Here is a 19,211-nt window from a genome sequence, read left to right as displayed (position 1 = left end):
ATGGGGAGTGTTGTAGGGGGCTGGAGGAGATTACAGAGATAGGGAGTGTTGTAGGGCTGGAGGAAGTTACAGAGATAGGGAGGGTTGTAGGGGCTGGAGGAGGTTACAGAGATAGGGAGGGTTGTATGGGGCTGGAGGAGGTTACAGAGATAGGGAGGGTTGTAGGGGGCTGGAGGAGGTTATAGAGATGGGGAGTGCTGTAGGGGGCTGGAGGAGGTTACAGAGATAGGGAGTGTTGTAGGGCTGGAGGAAGTTACAGAGATAGGGAGGGTTGTAGGGGTTGGAGGAGGTTACAGAGATAGGGAGGATTGTAGGGGGCTGGAGGAGGTTACAGAGATAGGGAGTGTTGTAGGGGGCTGGAGGAGGTTACAGAGATAGGGAGGATTGTAGGGGGCTGGAGGAGGTTACAGAGATACGGAGGGTTGTAGGGGCTGGAGGAGGTTACAGAGATAGGGAGGATTGTAGGGGGCTGGAGGAGGTTACAGAGATAGGGAGGGATGTAGGGGCCTGGAGGAGGTTACAGAGATAGATAGGGAGGGTTGTATGGGGCTGGAGGAGGTTACAGAGATCTGGGAGGGTTGTAGGGGCTGGAGGAGGTTACAGAGATAGGGAGGTTTGTAGGAGGCTGGAGGAGGTTACAGAGATAGGGAGGGTTGTGGGGGTGAAGGAGGTTCCAGAGAGCGGGAGGGTTGTAGGGGCTGGAGGAGGTTACAGAGATAGGGAGGCTTGAAGGGGCTGGAGGAGGTTACAGAGATAGGGAGGATTGTAGGGGCTGGAGGAGGTTACAGAGATAGAGAGGTTTGTAGGAGGCTGGAGGGGGTTACAGAGATAGGGAGGGTTGTGGGGGGGAAGGAGGTTACAGAGAGAGGGAGGGTTGTAGGGGCTGGAGGAGGTTACAGAGATAGGGAGGGTTGTAGGGGGCTGGAGGCCGTTACAGAGATAGGGAGTGTTCTAGGGTGCTGGAGGAGGTTACAGAGATAGGGAGGGTTGTAGGGAGCTGGAGGAGGTTACAGAGATAGGGAGGGTTGTAGGAGGTTACAGAGATAGGGAGGGTTGTAGGGGGCTGGAGGAGGTTACAAAGATAGGGAGTGTTGTAGGGGGTTGGAGGAGGTTACAGAGATAGGGAAGGTTGAAGGGGGCTGGAGGAGGTTATAGAGATAGGGAGGGTTGTAGGGGCTGGAGGAGGTTACAGAGATAGGGAGGGTTGTAGGGGCTGCAGGAGGTTACAGAGATAGGGAGGGTTGAAGGGGGCTGGAGGAGGTTACAGAGATAGGGAGTGTTGTAGGGGGCTGGAGAAGTTACAGAGATAGGGAGTGTTGTAGGGCTGGAGCAAGTTACAGAGATAGGGAGGGTTGTAGGGGCTGGAGGAGGTTACAGAGATAGGGAGGGTTGTAGGTGGCTGGAGGAGGTTACAGAGATAGGGAGGGTTGTAGGGGGCTGGAGGAGGTTACAGAGATAGGGAGGGTTGTAGGGGGCTGGAGGAGGTTACAGAGACAGGGAGGTTTGTAGGGGCTGGAGGAGGTTACAGAGATAGGGAGGGTTGTAGGGGGCTGGAGGAGGTTACAGAGATAGGGAGGGTTGTAGGAGGCTGGAGGAGGTTACAGAGATAGGGAGGGTTGAAGGGGGCTGGAGGAGGTTACAGAGATAGGGAGAGTTGAAGGGTGCTGGAGGAGGTTACAGAGATAGGGAGGGTTGTAGGGGGCTGGAGGTGGTCACAGAGATAGGGAGGGTTGTAGGGGCTGGAGGAGGTTACAGAGATAGGGAGAGTTGTAGGGAGCTGGAGGAGGTTACAGAGATAGGGAGGGTTGTAGGAGGTTACAGAGATAGGGAGGGTTGTAGGGGGCTGGAGGAGGTTACAGAGATAGGGAGGGTTGTAGGGGGCTGGAGGAGGTTACAGAGATAGGGAGGGTTGTAGGGTGCTGGAGGAGGTGACAGAGATAGGGAGGGTTGTAGGGGCTGGAGGAGGTTACAGAGATAAGGAGGTTTGTAGGGGCTGGAGGAGGTTACAAAGATAGGGAGTGTTGTAGGGGGTTGGAGGAGGTTACAGAGATAGGGAAGGTTGAAGGGTGCTGGAGGAGGTTACAGAGATAGGGAGGGTTGTAGGGGCTGGAGGAGGTTACAGAGATAGGGAGGGTTATAGGGGCTGCAGGAGGTTACAGAGATAGGGGGGGTTGAAGGGGGCTGGAGGAGGTTACAGAGATAGGGAGTGTTGTAGGGGGCTGGAGAAGTTACAGAGATAGGGAGTGTTGTAGGGCTGGAGCAAGTTACAGAGATAGGGAGGGTTGTAGGGGCTGGAGGAGGTTACAGAGATAGGGAGGGTTGTAGGGGGCTGGAGGAGGTTACAGAGATAGGGAGGATTGCAGGGGGCTGGAGGAGGTTACAGAGATAGGGAGGGTTATAGGGGCTGGAGGAGGTTACAGAGATCTGGGATGGTTGTAGGGGCTGGAGGAGGTTACAGAGATAGGGAGGGTTGTCGGGGTGAAGGACGTTATAGAGAGAGGGAGGGTTGTAGGGGCTGGAGGAGGTTACAGAGATAGGGAGGGTTGTAGGTGGCTGGAGGAGGTTACAGAGATAGGGATGGTTGTAGGGGGCTGGAGGAGGTTACAGAGATAGGGAGGGTTGTTGGGGGCTGGAGGAGGTTACAGAGATAGGGAGGGTTGTAGGGGGCTGGAGGAGTTTACAGAGATAGGGAGGGTTGTAGGGGGCTGGAGGATGTTACAGAGATAGGGAGGGTTGTTGGGGCTGGAGGAGGTTACAGAGATAGGGAGGGTGGTAGGGGCTGGAGGAGGTTGCAGAGATAGGGAGGGTTGTAGTGTGCTGGAGGATGTTACGGAGATAGGGAGGGTTGTAGGGGCTGGAGGAGTTTACAGAGATAAGGAGGGTTGTAGGGGCTGGAGGAGGTTACAGAGATAGGGAGGGTGGTAGGGGCTGGAGGAGGTTACAGAGATAGGGAGGGTTGTAGTGTGCTGGAGGAGGTTACAGAGATAGGGAGGGTTGTAGGGGCTGGAGGAGTTTACAGAGATAAGGAGGGTTGTAGAGGCTGGAGGAGGTTACAGAGATAGGGAGGGTTGTAGTGTGCTGGAGGAGGTTACAGAGATAGGGAGGGTTGTAGGGGCTGGAGGAGTTTACAGAGATAGGGAGGGTTGTAGGGGCTGGAGGAGGTTACAGAGATAGGGAGGGTTGTCGGGGCTGGAGGAGGTTACAGAGATAGGGAAGGTTGTAGGGGCTGGAGGAGGTTACAGAGATAGGGAGTGTTGTAGGGGCTGGAGGAGGTTACAGATAGAGGGAGGGTTGTAGGGGCTGGAGGAGGTTACAGAGATAGGGAGGGTTGTAGGGGCTGGAGGAGGTTACAGAGATAGGGAAGGTTGTAGGGGCTGGAGGAGGTTACAGAGATAGGGAGAATTGTAGGGGGCTGGAGGAGGTTACAGAGAGAGGGAGGGTTGTAGGGGCTGGTGGAGGTTACAGATATAGGGAGGGTTGTAGAGGGCTGGAGGAGGTTATAGAGATAGGGAGTGTTGTAGGGTGCTGGAGGAGGTTACAGAGATAGGGAGGGTTGTAGGGGGCTGCAGGAGGTTACAGAGATAGGGAGGGTTGTAGTGGGCTGGAGGAGGTTACAGAGATAGGGAGTGTTGTAGGGGGCTGGAGGAGGTTACAGAGATAGGGAGGATTGTAGGGGGCTGGAGGAGGTTACAGGGATAGGGAGGGTTGTAGGGGCTGGAGGAGGTTACAGAGCTAGGGCGGATTGTAGGGGGCTGGAGGAGGTTACAGAGATAGGGAGGGTTGTATGGGGCTGGAGGAGGTTAGAGATCTGGGAGGGTTGTAGGGCCTGGAGGAGGTTACAGAGATAGGGAGGTTTGTAGAAGGCTGGAGGAGTTTACAGAGATAGGGAGGGTTGTGGGGGTGAAGGAGGTTGCAGAGAGGGGGAGGGTTGTCGCGGCTGGAGGAGTTTACAGAGAGAGGGAGGGTTGTAGGGGCTGGAGGAGGTTACAGAGATAGGGAGACTTGTAGGGGCTGGAGGAGGTTACAGAGATAGGGAGGGTTGTAGGGGGCTGGAGGCCGTTACAGAGATAGGGAATGTTCTAGGGTGCTGGAGGAGGTTACAGAGATGGGGAGGGTTGTAGGGGGCTGGAGGAGGTTACAGAGATAGGGAGGGTTGTAGGGGGCTGGAGGAGGTTACAGAGATAGGGAGGTTTGTAGGAGGCTGGAGGAGTTTACAGAGATAGGGAGGGTTGTGGGGGTGAAGGAGGTTGCAGAGAGGGGGAGGGTTGTAGGGGCTGGAGGAGTTTACAGAGATAGGGAGAGTTGTAGGGGCTGGAGGAGGTTACAGAGATAGAGAGAGTTGAAGGGGCTGGAGGAGGTTACAGAGATAGGGAGGGTTGTAGGGGGCTGGAGGCCGTTACAGAGATAGGGAATGTTCTAGGGTGCTGGAGGAGGTTACAGAGATAGGGAGGGTTGTAGGGGGCTGGAGGAGGTTACAGAGATAGGGAGGGTTGTGGGAGCTGGAGGAGATTACAGAGATAGGGAGGTTTGTAGGGGCTGGAGGAGTTTACAGAGATAAGGAGGGTTGTAGGGGCTGGAGAAAGTTACAGAGATAGGGAGTGTTGTCGGGGGCTGGAGGAGTTTACAGAGATAGGGTGGGTTGTAGGGGGCTGGAGGAGGTTACAGAGATAGGGAGTGTTGTAGGGGCTGAAGGAGGTTACAGAGATAGGGAGGGTTGTCGTGTGCTGGAGGAGGTTACAGAGATAGAGAGGGTTGTAGGGGCTGGAGGAGTTTACAGAGATAAGGAGGGTTGTAGGGGCTGGAGGAGGTTACAGAGATAGGGAGGGTTGTAGGGGGCTGGAGGAGGTTACAGAGATAGGGAGGGTTGTAGGGGCTGGAGCAGGTTAGAGAGATAGGGAGGGTTGTAGGGGGCTGGAGGAATTTACAGAGATAGGGAGGGTTGTAGGGGCTGGAGGAGGTTACAGAGAGAGGGAGGGTTGTAGGGGCTGGAGGAGGTTACAGAGATAGGGAAGGTTGTAGGGGCTGGAGGAGGTTACAGAGATAGGGAGAATTGTAGGGGGCTGGAGGAGGTTACAGAGAGAGGGAGGGTTGTCGGGGCTGGAGGAGGTTACAGAGATAGGGAGGGTTGTCGGGGGCTGGAGGAGGTTACAGAGATAGGGAGGGTTGTAGGGGGCTAGAGGAGGTTACAGAGATAGGGAGTGTTGTAGGGGGCTGGAGGAGGTTACAGAGATAGGGAGGATTGTAGGGGGCTGAAGGAGGTTACAGAGATAGGGAGGGTTGTAGGGGCTGGAGGAGGTTACAGAGCTAGGGAGGATTGTAGGGGGCTGGAGGAGGTTACAGAGATAGGGAGGGTTGTAGGGGGCTGGAGGAGGTTACAGAGATAGGGAGGGTTGTATGGGGCTGGAGGAGGTTAGAGATCTGGGAGGGTTGTAGGGCCTGGAGGAGGTTACAGAGATAGGGAGGTTTGTAGGAGGCTGGAGGAGTTTACAGAGATAGGGAGGGTTGTGGGGGTGAAGGAGGTTGCAGAGAGGGGGAGGGTTGTAGGGGCTGGAGGAGTTTACAGAGATAGGGAGGGTTGTAGGGGCTGGAGGAGGTTACAGAGATAGGGAGAGTTGTCGGGGCTGGAGGAGGTTACAGAGATAGGGAGGGTTGTAGGGGGCTGGAGGCCGTTACAGAGATAGGGAATGTTCTAGGGTGCTGGAGGAGGTTACAGAGATGGGGAGGGTTGTAGGGGGCTGGAGGAGGTTACAGGGATAGTGAGGGTTGTAGGGGGCTGGAGGAGGTTACAGAGATAGGGAGGTTTGTAGGAGGCTGGAGGAGTTTACAGAGATAGGGAGGGTTGTGGGGGTGAAGGAGGTTGCAGAGAGGGGAAGGGTTGTAGGGGCTGGAGGAGTTTACAGAGATAGGGAGGGTTGTAGGGGCTGGAGGAGGTTACAGAGATAGGGAGAGTTGAAGGGGCTGGAGGAGGTTACAGAGATAGGGAGGGTTGTAGGGGGCTGGAGGCCGTTACAGAGATAGGGAATGTTCTCGGGTGCTGGAGGAGGTTACAGAGATAGGGAGGGTTGTAGGGGGCTGGAGGAGGTTACAGAGATAGGGAGGGTTGTAGGAGCTGAAGGAGATTACAGAGATAGGGAGGGTTGTAGGGGCTGGAGGAGTTTACAGAGATAAGGAGGGTTGTAGGGGCTGGAGGAAGTTACAGAGATTGGGAGTGTTGAAGGGGGCTGGAGGAGTTTACAGAGATAGGGTGGGTTGTAGGGGGCTGGAGGAGGTTACAGAGATAGGGAGTGTTGTAGGGGCTGGAGGAGGTTACAGAGATAGGGAGGGTTGTAGGAGGCTGGAGGAGGTTACAGAGATAGTGAGGGTTGTAGGGGCTGGAGGAGGTTACAGAGATAGGGAGGGCTGTATTGGCTGGAGAAGGTTACAGAGATAGGGAGGTTTGTAGTGGCTGGAGGAGGTTACAGAGTTAGGGAGGGTTGTCGGGGCTGGAGGAGGTTACAGAGATAGGGAGTGTTGTAGGGGCTGGAGGAGTTTACAGAGAGAGGGAGAGTTGTCGGGGCTGGAGGAGGTTACAGAGATAGGGAGAGTTGTAGGGGGCTGGAGGAGTTTACAGAGATAGGGAGGGTTGTAGGGGGCTGGAGGAGTTTACAGAGATAGGGAGGGATGTAGGGGGCTGGAGGAGGTTCCAGAGATAGGGAGGGTTGTAGGGGCTGGAGGAGGTTACAGAGATAGCGAGGGTTGTAGGGGCTGGAGGAGGTTACAGAAATAGGAAGTGTTGTAGGGTGCTGGAGGAGGTTACAGAGATAGGGAGGGTTGTAGGGGGCTATAGGAGGTTACAGAGATAGGGAGGGTTGTAGGGGCTGGAGGAGGTTACAGAGATAGGGAGGGTTGTAGGGGGCTATAGGAGGTTACAGAGATAGGGAGGGTTGTAGGGGCTGGAGGAGATTACAGAGATAGGAAGGGTTGTAGGGGCTGGAGGAAGTTACAGAAATATGGAGGGTTGTAGGGGCTGGAGGAGGTTACAGAGATAGGGAGTGTTGTAGGGGGGTGGAGGAGGTTACAGAGATAGGGAGGGTTGTAGGGGGCTGGAGGAGGTTACAGAGATCGGGAGATTTGTAGGGGCTTGTAAAGTCTGTGGGTTGTGCAGTAAATAAATACACAGACTTTTGAAGTTCAAACAAACAGGTCTTTACTATTCAGAGTTCAGGGCGAATCTGCCCTAGTTATCCTGTAACATCACTTATCTACTGGTGTGGTCACTGTCGGTATTACCGTATACAGAAGCCAATCAAATAGTGCCACACCTAAAGTAGTTCTCTTAAAGGTGAACGGTTACATTCAATTGTTCCCTTAAAGGTTGACGGGTACATACACTACAATCCTCCCTTTTTAGCTTATTACTTACAGGGTCCCCGTTAAACATACATATCTTCAACTTCACATAACAATTTACAGATATACTTTCGGTGGGAACAGTTCACAGGTTCAGTCTCTGATCTTGACTCATTCCGAACAGCATCTCTTTGGTGTAGCCGGTTCACATGGCTAGCGTGACTCCTCCATAGCCTTTTTCTTAACGTAACAGCTTGACCTTCCGTCCTGTTGAACCAGCAGTGCGGACTTTTACAACCAACTGGCTGTCTTGATAATTTTCGGGTTTTCAACTAATTTAGCTCCTTTCATGGTGTCCCGCCTGAGATGATAGTATTTTAGACAGTTATTATCTCCTGCTTCTTCTTTTTCTTTTCTGCCTTTTTGAAACTCTCGGAGCTCCTTTCTCTGCGGCCATCTGTAGCGCCACCAACTCTCTATGTTCATTAGACCTTAAGTGCTTCATGCGGATTTCTGTACTTTGGGAGTTTTCATCACAAACTGGGCAGACCAGATCCTCGTAATATTCAGTGTCACTCAATAGGTCAGGATAGTATTCGGGGTCGTCCTGAGTTAGGCCAGTGAGGGGCCCTTCTACTTCCTTCTTATCCAACTGGACGTTAGCCGACGGTGGTTCCTTCTCTGACCATCTTTCTTGAAAAGACTTCTTCAAGCATTCATATTCATCCCGCTCTTCCTGGGATGTCTGCCATTCCTTCACGCCTGGCCTCATTTGTGAGCTCAATACCTTCCCTTCCATCGGGGATTCCGTTATCAGGCTATTTAATCCTTCTACTGAAGTAGCTGTTTCCGCATTCTTCTGTTCACCTTGACGTAATTCAGCATACTTTTGACATCCATGTGCAAGCTGTGTTGCCCCCTCAGCTCTCTCCGTGACTTTTGGAAGCTCCGAATTCTTTCCCTTTGAAACCTGAAACTCGTGTTCCCATTTTGGAGTCTTGTCCCTCAGCGTGTATAAGAGTTGGCTGGCCGTTAACTCTTCTACGGGGACACTGTGGATTAGCGCCTTCTCCATTTCATCCACCTTTCCCTCCAATGTTTTCACCTTCCTTTCCTCCGGTCCTTTGGTTTTAAGCGCTCGAAGAAATTGCGCCTTGGTGTTCTCTAACTCCTGATCAGGGGCCATTCCTACAGTCTCTGTGTTCCTTCCATTGGCCTTTCCTTCCACTGCCCGGATTCCTAGTTGAATATGTTCTTCAAGTTGTTGGACCTCTGCCATTGCCGCCTCATATTTGTCTTGGGTTTCCTTCAATAATTTAACGAGTTCTTGGACATCTTGAATTTCACGTTCTGCTATGTCTTCCACCTCTAATTTTCCATCTATGGATGGAATCTCTACCGATGAGTCTGTCTTGGCCTGGAGCTCGTCAAACATTTCCTGCAGCCTTTGTAATTCTCGCTCATGTTCAAACTTTAGTTGTTCATATGCTTTCACTAAAACTAGCTTTTCGGAGGTTGCTGAGTTAATCCCCTCCAGAATTGTAGCCTGGGCCTGTTCATACTGTTCTTTCCACTTCTCACACTCTGCTTGTAAGGAGTCGTAGAGAAGAACTGGAATAAAATCCCGGCTTCCTGAAGATTCCTCTTCATTTGCTTCTTTCGCAATTTCCTGTTGGAGTTCAGCCAAGGCTGCTATGCTATCTGCCTCTTGAAGTCTCACTGCCATCAAATCTTCTTTATTCTTGCAGTCTATCTCAGTCATTTTCCCTTTATTTTCATTTAACTGAGTGATAAGCTCCTCTTGCAACATGGCCACATTATTCACATCAGGTAAAGAAGCGTTTCTCTTTTCCATGTCCAAGATTTTTTTCTGCATCTCTTTAAGTGCACACTGCGCTTCAGCTTCTCTTAACCTTGCCTGCACTAGCTCCGTCTCCAATTGCAGAACAAAATCCTCAGTGTAGCGTGGTTTGCCTTTATGCTGTATCTCTAGATCATGCAAATATTCTAACTCCTGAACATCATAAGGGAGGTGTGATCGGTAATTGGTCACGATGGCTCTATGGTCGCTCTCTGCTTGAGCCAGCAGGTTCTGTTGTCTTTCCAGACTCTCCCATTCGGTGTCATAGAACTTTTTCATTGTTTTCATCTCTTGTACGAGACGGTAACTTAATTGTTCGAATTGTTGTCGTACTTTGAAATAACGTTGAGTTCGAGCTCGGTGTTCCTCCGTAATGCATATGTCTGTGACTTGAACAGACTCAGAATTCTCTGTCTTTATGCACGCCATCGTTTTTCCAACCTTAGTCAGTGAGTTCATGTTAACCTTGTTTTTCATACGTGGGCTGGACTTATCGTCTTCCGGCTCAGAATCTGAGCTGCTTGTCTGCACCGAGTCCTCACTCGTCATTGCTTGTAAGTAGTGCCATTCCATGTCTATTTTCTTGATCCACTCCCGTCCTAGAAGTGGTGGTCCTCCCTCATGTAGTACATACAAGTTCATTCTTGGGTGTTCTTTACCCCTATCTCTCACCTTGACTCTTATTTTTCCCATGGGGTATACTTTATGCCCCGTGTATGTCTGCAATACGAACTTGGTATCTCTTAAGGGTATGTGTGAGAATAGCCGGTGGTAATCCCCTCGATTTATGACTGATACAGCTGATCCAGTGTCCAACTCCATTTTCACTTGGACTCCAGCTATTTTTAGCATGACCCAGATAGTTTGTAGGTCAGCTTCCTTACTCACATGGTGGATACTCAGACTACCCAGCTCCTGGCCGTTTGGATCTGAGTCTGGATTCTGTACGTCTGAACTCTTCTCAGCCCCCTTGTATACCTTGTTGTACTTTTCTTGTGATGGCTTCCTTTGGCTGTTGGTCTTCTTCCCTGACCGGCATACCTTAGCGATGTGACCCAGTTTGCCACATTTCCTACATTCTTGGTTCTTAAACCAGCATTGATTCTGGTCGTGTGTTGTCTTCCCACAACGATAGCATTTTGTTGTACTCGAGGTAATTTGGTCCACCCCGAGCGCCGCCGCCTTTAGTTGCATTTCCGCCGTTCCTTTCGCTGCGGCTTCGTGTGATGCGGCTATAAGGACAGCCCTGTCAAGTGTAAGGTCGTTCTCTTCTAGTAGGCGCTTTTGCGTCCCTTCCTTGGACAATCCGCCTACGAACTTGTCTCGCAGTGCCTCTGTCAGATTCCCTCCGAACTGGCAGTATTTCGCTAGCCTACGCAGTTCGACCAAATATTCTGCGTTGTTTTCGTCTTTCCGTTGCGTTCTTGCATAGAATTTGAATCGTTCAGCCAACATCAACGGTGTGGGGTTCAAGTGGTCCTTCAGAACAACCACAATCTCTTCGAAAGACTGATCCGCCGGTTTAGCTGGTGCTAGTAAATCCTTCAAGAGCCCGTATGTCTTTGCGCCCATCGAGTTCAACAATGTTATCGCCTTGTCGTCTTCCTCTATTTTGTTGGCTTCACAATAGATCTCGATGCGTTCCACGTACGTGGCCCAGTCTTCTATTTCAGAATTAAAGTCGTTAATATTCCCTCGCTTAGGCATTTTTCTTTCTTTGAAGCAGCACAGTATTTCTTTAAGTATTATTTATTATCTTCTTTTTTCTAAAATGGCGGTTTTCCTGCGAAAATGGCAGTTTCCCGCTCTTCCCTTCTCTCTCTCTCTCTCTCTGCCCACTTCAATGGCAGTTAAGATGGCGGTTCTTTTCCCGCGAAAATGGCGGTTTCCTGCTCTTCCTTTCTCTCCCCGCCCACTTCAATGGCGGTTTCCCGCCTCTGTCGTCTTCTCCGCCTAATGGCGGCTTCCCGCGTTTCTCCCTGGTGTAAGGGGTACGCTTTCCCCACAGCGGACAGGTTCAGCCGCTGGGCTGGCTCTCGCACAGCTCCCCTTACTCGGCTCTGTCTTTTCCTCCCGCCCGCACGGCTCGACCGGCGCTGGGTACACCCTGTTAACGGAGGACAGTTCAGCCGCTGGACTGGCTCTCGCGCAGTCTCTCTCTCCCCGTGCTCGGCTCTGTCTCTCCCTCTCCCGCACGTTCGGTTCTACCGGCTCTGGGTACACCCCGTTAGCGGAGGACAGTTCAGCCGCTGGACTGGCCCTTGCGCAGTCTCTCTCTCCCCGTGCTCGGCTCTGTCTCTCCCTCTCCCGCACGTTCGGTTCTACCGGCTCTGGGTACTCCGTAGGTGGAGAACAGTTCAGCCGCTGGACTGGCTCTCGCGCAGTCTCTCTCCCCGTTCTCGGCTCCTGTTCGCTCTCCCACTCCCGCACGTTCGGTTTTGCCGGCTCTGAGTACCCCGTTGGTGGAGAACAGCTCAGCCGCTGGACTGGCTCCTCGCAGTCTCTCACTCCGCACCCGGCTCTCACCCGCACGGTTCCCGTTCGCCTCCCCAGCCCTCTCGCAGACCGGTGTTTCCCTCCCCGGCTGCGGCTGGGTTTCTCCTCCCGCGCCTACTCGCAGGCTCAGCGCTTCGTGGCTGCGGTCGCTGCCTGGATTTTTCCCGCCGATCGCGGTCCGGCTGTCACCCGACGGCGTTGGACCCGACTTTTGGCCGGTACAGCTCCCCCTCGACCGAGGTTGAGTGCTCTGCCCTTCTCCTCCGGATACTTCTACCCCTTCCCCTACTCACAGTCTCTTCGGCCGCCTTGTTTCTTGCTGGTCGGCTCACTCCACACCGTGGTAGCAGGGTAATCAGTGTCTGTTGCTGATGAAGCTTTTGTTGCTAGTCTTCCAGCTTCTGTAAAGTACCACACTTTCTGTTGTTGTAGCCTCGTGTTTTCTTTTGGTAGCACGACGAGGGCGGTTGCCTCTCTTCGACGCTCTTTGTTACTTTGCTATTCTTGCCGCAGGGTACAATCGGACTCGTCGCCACTGTAAAGTCTGTGGGTTGTGCAGTAAATAAATACACAGACTTTTGAAGTACAAACAAACAGGTCTTTACTATTCAGAGGTCAGGGCGAATCTGCTCTAGTTATCCTGTAACATCACTTATCTACTGGTGTGGTCACTGTCGGTATTACCGTATACAGAAGCCAATCAAATAGTGCCACACCTAAAGTAGTTCTCTTAAAGATGAACAGTTACACTCAATCGTTCCCTTAAAGGTAGACGGGTACATACACTACAGGGCTGGAGGAGGTTACAGAGATAGGGAGGGTTGGAGGGGCTGGAGGAGGTTACAGAGATAGGGAGGGTTGTAGGGGCTGGAGGAGTTTACAGAGATAGGGAGTGTTGTAGGGGGCTGGAGGAGGTTACAGAGATAGGGAGCGGGGGGCGAGGAGGCCATGGAGGGATTTGAACACGAGGATGAGAATTATAAAATCGAGGTGTTGCCGGACTGGGAGCCAGTGTTGGTCAGCGAGCGACAGGGGGGTTGATGGGTGAACGGGACTGGGTGCGAGTTAGGACAGCAAAGTTTTGGATGAAATGAAGTTTACAGAAGGCGGGAGGCAAAGGAGGCCCTGATACTTACTTAATATTGGCAGGCTGATTTCATCAGAGGAGGTTGTTCCGACTGCATTAGTCGCTTCACACTGGTAGTGATTATACTGATAAGCTGATGGGATGTTCAGTGTTTCTCCAGTCTTGGATCCAGAGGACTGAGCGCTATCCCTTGTACGCCATTTGTAGCCTGTTACTGGAGGGTTACTGGTGGAGACCCCACATTTTAACATCATCGTACCACCTGCACGGATTGGCGTATTGCGGGAGGAGGCAATGTAAACCTGCTTCGGGGCATCTGGTGAACAAAAAGGAGCAGAATCAGTGCAGTCCGTTAACACGAGCCGGAGGTCGCAGAGTGCAGGGAGAATAAACTCATCGAGTCTCAAGACGTCCCAAAGCGCATCGTAGACAATGAGTTCCCAATAGAGGCAAAATTGTCCGTGCAAGGTTATAGAAACAGCGATGAGATAGTGACACAGGAACAGGAGGAGACCCATTCAGCCCCTCTCGAGCCTGTTACACAGGAACAGGAGGAGGCCCATTCAGCCCCTCGAGCCTGTTACACAGGAACAGGAGGTGGCCCATTCAGCCCCTCGAGTCTGTTACACAGGAACAGGAGGAGGCCCATTCAGCCCCTCTCGAGCCTGTTACACAGGAACAGGAGGAGGCCCATTCAGCCCCTCTCGAGCCTGTTACACAGGAACAGGAGGAGACCCATTCAGCCCCTCGAGCCTGTTACACAGGAACAGGAGGAGGCCCATTCAGCCCCTCGAGCCTGTTACACAGGAACAGCAGGAGGCCCATTCAGCCCCTCGAGTCTGTTACACAGGAACAGGAGGAGCCCATTCAGCCCCTCGAGCCTGTTACACAGGAACAGGAAGAGACCCATTCAGCCCCTCGAGCCTGTTACAGAGGAACAGGAGGAGGCCCATTCAGCCCCTCGAGCCTGTTACACAGGAACAGGAGGAGGCCCATTCAGCCCCTCGAGCTTGTTACACAGGAACAGGAGGAGGCCCATTCAGCCCCTCGAGCCTGTTACACAGGAATATGGTGGAGGCCCATTCAGCCCCTCGAGCCTGTTACACAGGAACAGGAGGAGACCCATTCAGCCCCTCGAGCCTGTTACACAGGAGCAGGAGGAGGCCCATTCAGCCCCTCGAGCCTGTTACACAGGAACAGGAGGAGGCCCATTCAGCCCCTCGAGCCTGTTACACAGGAATATGGTGGAGGCCCATTCAGCCCCTCGAGCCTGTTACACAGGAACAGGAGGAGGTCCATTCAGCCCCTCGAGACTGTTACACAGGAACAGGAGGAGGCCCATTCAGCCCCTCGAGCCTGTTACACAGGAACAGGAGGAGACCCATTCAGCCCCTCGAGCCTGTTACACAGGAACAGGAGGAGGCCCATTCAGCCCCTCGAGCCTGTTACACAGGAACAGGAGGAGGCCCATTCAGCCCCTCCAGCCTGTTACACAGGAACAGGAAGAGGCCCATTCAGCCCCTCGAGACTGTTACACAGGAACAGGAGGAGGCCCATTCAGCTTCTCGAGCCTGTTACACAGGAACAGGAGGAGGCCCATTCAGCCCCTCGAGCCTGTTACACAGGAACAGGAGGAGGCCATTCAGCCCCTCGAGCCTGTTACACAGGAACAGGAGGAGGCCCATTCAGCCCCTCGAGCTGTTACATTGGGAAAAGGAGGAGGCCCATTCAGCCCCCTCGAGCCTGTTACACAGGAACAGGAGGAGCCCATTCAGCCCCTCGAGCCTGTTACACAGGAACAGGAGGAGGCCCATTCAGCCCCTCGAGCCTGTTACATTGGGAACAGGAGGAGGCCCGTTCAGCCCCTCGAGCCTGTTACACAGCAACAGGAGGAGGCCCATTCAGCCCCTCGAGCCTGTTACACAGGAACAGGAGGAGGCCCATTCAGCCCCTCGAGCTTGTTACACAGGAACAGGAGGAGGCCCATTCAGCCCCTCGAGCCTGTTACACAGGAATATGGTGGAGGCCCATTCAGCCCCTCGAGCCTGTTACACAGGAACAGGAGGAGACCCATTCAGCCCCTCGAGCCTGTTACACAGGAACAGGAGGAGGCCCATTCAGCCCCTCGAGCCTGTTGCACAGGAACAGGAGGAGGCCCATTCAGCCCCTCGAGCCTGTTACACAGGAATATGGTGGAGGCCCATTCAGCCCCTCGAGCCTGTTACACAGGAACAGGAGGAGGTCCATTCAGCCCCTCGAGACTGTTACACAGGAACAGGAGGAGGCCCATTCAGCCCCTCGAGCCTGTTACACAGGAACAGGAGGAGACCCATTCAGCCCCTCGAGCCTGTTACACAGGAACAGGAGGAGGCCCATTCAGCCCCTCGAGCCTGTTACACAGGAACAGGAGGAGGCCCATTCAGCCCCTCCAGCCTGTTACACAGGAACAGGAAGAGGCCCATTCAGCCCCTCGAGACTGTTGCACAGGAACAGGAGGAGGCCCATTCAGCTTCTCGAGCCTGTTACACAGGAACAGGAGGAGGCCCATTCAGCCCCTCGAGCCTGTTACACAGGAACAGGAGGAGGCCATTCAGCCCCTCGAGCCTGTTACACAGGAACAGGAGGAGGCCCATTCAGCCCCTCGAGCTGTTACATTGGGAAAAGGAGGAGGCCCATTCAGCCCCCTGGAGCCTGTTACACAGGAACAGGTGGAGCCCATTCTGCCCCTCGAGGCTGTTACACAGGAACAGGAGGAGGCCCATTCAGCCCCTCGAGCCTGTTACATTGGGAACAGGAGGAGGCCCGTTCAGCCCCTCGAGCCTGTTACACAGCAACAGGAGGAGGCCCATTCAGCCCCTCGAGCCTGTTACACAGGAACAGGAGGAGGCCCATTCAGCTTCTCGAGCCTGTTACACAGGAACAGGAGGAGGCCCATTCAGCCCCTCGAGCCTGTTACACAGGAACAGGAGGAGGCCCATTCAGCCCCTCGAGCCTGTTACACAGGAACAGGAGGAGGCCCATTCAGCCCCTCGAGCCTGTTACACAGGAACAGGAGGAGGCCCATTCAGCCCCCTCGAGCCTGTTACACAGGAACAGGAGGAGCCCATTCAGCCCCTCGAGCCTATTACACAGGAACAGGAGGAGGCCCATTCAGCCCCTCGAGCCTGTTACATTGGGAACAGGAGGAGGCCCATTCAGCCCCTCGAGCCTGTTACACAGGAACAGCAGGAGGCCCATTCAGCCCCTCGAGTCTGTTACACAGGAACAGGAGGAGCCCATTCAGCCCCTCGAGCCTGTTACACAGGAACAGGAGGAGACCCATTCAGCCCCTCGAGCCTGTTACAGAGGAACAGGAGGAGGCCCATTCAGCCCCTCGAGCCTGTTACACAGGAACAGGAGGAGGCCCATTCAGCCCCTCGAGCTTGTTACACAGGAACAGGAGGAGGCCCATTCAGCCCCTCGAGCCTGTTACACAGGAATATGGTGGAGGCCCATTCAGCCCCTCGAGCCTGTTACACAGGAACAGGAGGAGACCCATTCAGCCCCTCGAGCCTGTTACACAGGAGCAGGAGGAGGCCCATTCAGCCCCTCGAGCCTGTTACACAGGAACAGGAGGAGGCCCATTCAGCCCCTCGAGCCTGTTACACAGGAATATGGTGGAGGCCCATTCAGCCCCTCGAGCCTGTTACACAGGAACAGGAGGAGGTCCATTCAGCCCCTCGAGACTGTTACACAGGAACAGGAGGAGGCCCATTCAGCCCCTCGAGCCTGTTACACAGGAACAGGAGGAGACCCATTCAGCCCCTCGAGCCTGTTACACAGGAACAGGAGGAGGCCCATTCAGCCCCTCGAGCCTGTTACACAGGAACAGGAGGAGGCCCATTCAGCCCCTCCAGCCTGTTACACAGGAACAGGAGGAGGCCCATTCAGCCCCTCGAGCTGTTACATTGGGAAAAGGAGGAGGCCCATTCAGCCCCCTCGAGCCTGTTACACAGGAACAGGAGGAGCCCATTCAGCCCCTCGAGCCTGTTACACAGGAACAGGAGGAGGCCCATTCAGCCCCTCGAGCCTGTTACATTGGGAACAGGAGGAGGCCCGTTCAGCCCCTCGAGCCTGTTACACAGCAACAGGAGGAGGCCCATTCAGCCCCTCGAGCCTGTTACACAGGAACAGGAGGAGGCCCATTCAGCCCCTCGAGCTTGTTACACAGGAACAGGAGGAGGCCCATTCAGCCCCTCGAGCCTGTTACACAGGAATATGGTGGAGGCCCATTCAGCCCCTCGAGCCTGTTACACAGGAACAGGAGGAGACCCATTCAGCCCCTCGAGCCTGTTACACAGGAACAGGAGGAGGCCCATTCAGCCCCTCGAGCCTGTTGCACAGGAACAGGAGGATGCCCATTCAGCCCCTCGAGCCTGTTACACAGGAATATGGTGGAGGCCCATTCAGCCCCTCGAGCCTGTTACACAGGAACAGGAGGAGGTCCATTCAGCCCCTCGAGACTGTTACACAGGAACAGGAGGAGGCCCATTCAGCCCCTCGAGCCTGTTACACAGGAACAGGAGGAGACCCATTCAGCCCCTCGAGCCTGTTACACAGGAACAGGAGGAGGCCCATTCAGCCCCTCGAGCCTGTTACACAGGAACAGGAGGAGGCCCATTCAGCCCCTCCAGCCTGTTACACAGGAACAGGAAGAGGCCCATTCAGCCCCTCGAGACTGTTGCACAGGAACAGGAGGAGGCCCATTCAGCTTCTCGAGCCTGTTACACAGGAACAGGAGGAGGCCCATTCAGCCCCTCGAGCCTGTTACACAGGAACAGGAGGAGGCCATTCAGCCCCTCGATCCTGTTACACAGGAACAGGAGGAGGCCCATTCAGCCCCTCGAGCTGTTACATTGGGAAAAGGAGGAGGCCCATTCAGCCCCCTCGAGCCTGTTACACAGGAACAGGTGGAGCCCATTCAGCCCCTCGAGCCTGTTACACAGGAACAGGAGGAGGCCCATTCAGCCCCTCGAGCCTGTTACATTGGGAACAGGAGGAGGCCCGTTCAGCCCCTCGAGACTGTTACACAGCAACAGGAGGAGGCCCATTCAGCCCCTCGAGCCTGTTACACAGGAACAGGAGGAGGCCCATTCAGCTTCTCGAGCCTGTTACACAGGAACAGGAGGAGGCCCATTCAGCCCCTCGAGCCTGTTACACAGGAACAGGAGGAGGCCCATTCAGCCCATCGAGCCTGTTACACAGGAACAGGAGGAGGCCCATTCAGCCCCTCGGGCCTGTTACACAGGAACAGGAGGAGGCCCATTCAGCCCCCTCGAGCCTGTTACACAGGAACAGGAGGAGCCCATTCAGCCCCTCGAGCCTATTACACAGGAACAGGAGGAGGCCCATTCAGCCCCTCGAGCCTGTTACATTGGGAACAGGAGGAGGCCCATTCAGCCCCTCGAGCCTGTTACAAAGGAACAGGAGGAGGCCCATTCAGCCCCTCGAGCCTGTTACACAGGAACAGGAGGAGGACCATTCAGCCCCTCGAGCCTGTTACACAGGAACAGGAGGAGGCCCATTCAGCCCCTCGAGCCTGTTACACAGGAACAGGAGGAGGACCATTCAGCCCCTCGAGCCTGTTACACAGGAACAGGAGGAGGCCCATTCAGCCCCTCGAGCCTGTTACAAAGGAACAGGAGGAGGCCCATTCAGCCCCTCGAGCCTGTTACACACGAACAGGAGGAGGACCATTCAGCCCCTCGAGCCTGTTACACAGGAACAGGAGGAGGCCCATTCAGCCCCTCGAGCCTGTTACACAGGAACAGGAGGAGGACCATTCAGCCCCTCGAGCCTGTTACACAGGAACAGGAGGAGACCCATTCAGCCCCTCGAGCCTGTTACACAGGAACAGGAGGAGGCCCATTCAGCCCCTCGAGCCTGTTACACAGGAACAGGAGGAGGCCCATTCAGCCCCTCCAGCCTGTTACACAGGAACAGGAAGAGGCCCATTCAGCCCCTCGAGACTGTTACACAGGAACAGGAGGAGGCCCATTCAGCTTCTCGAGCCTGTTACACAGGAACAGGAGGAGGCCCATTCAGCCCCTCGAGCCTGTTACACAGGAACAGGAGGAGGCCATTCAGCCCCTCGAGCCTGTTACACAGGAACAGGAGGAGGCCCATTCAGCCCCTCGAGCTGTTACATTGGGAAAAGGAGGAGGCCCATTCAGCCCCCTCGAGCCTGTTACACAGGAACAGGAGGAGCCCATTCAGCCCCTCGAGCCTGTTACACAGGAACAGGAGGAGGCCCATTCAGCCCCTCGAGCCTGTTACATTGGGAACAGGAGGAGGCCCGTTCAGCCCCTCGAGCCTGTTACACAGCAACAGGAGGAGGCCCATTCAGCCCCTCGAGCCTGTTACACAGGAACAGGAGGAGGCCCATTCAGCCCCTCGAGC

The 19,211-nt window shown here is 54.4% G+C and overlaps 1 protein-coding gene across 1 annotated transcript in view; it reads right to left on the bottom strand.

Moving 5' to 3' along the window:
- The window catches only part of LOC147110132 (B-cell receptor CD22-like), a 175,035-nt gene that overhangs the window by 87,755 nt on the left and 68,069 nt on the right, over window positions 1-19,211 (bottom strand). The window contains exon 4 of the mRNA XM_086004064.1: window positions 12,823-13,089. Within this exon, the coding sequence (XP_085860190.1) occupies window positions 12,823-13,089 (267 nt within the window). The remainder of the gene's footprint in view (window positions 1-12,822; window positions 13,090-19,211) is intronic.

The sequence above is a fragment of the Somniosus microcephalus genome, chromosome 12, assembly GCF_052327205.1.
Source record: "Somniosus microcephalus isolate GS21.2 chromosome 12, FLI_Smic_1.0, whole genome shotgun sequence".
NCBI classification, from domain to species: domain Eukaryota; kingdom Metazoa; phylum Chordata; class Chondrichthyes; order Squaliformes; family Somniosidae; genus Somniosus; species Somniosus microcephalus.
This window is presented reverse-complemented; position numbering and strand designations above follow the sequence as displayed.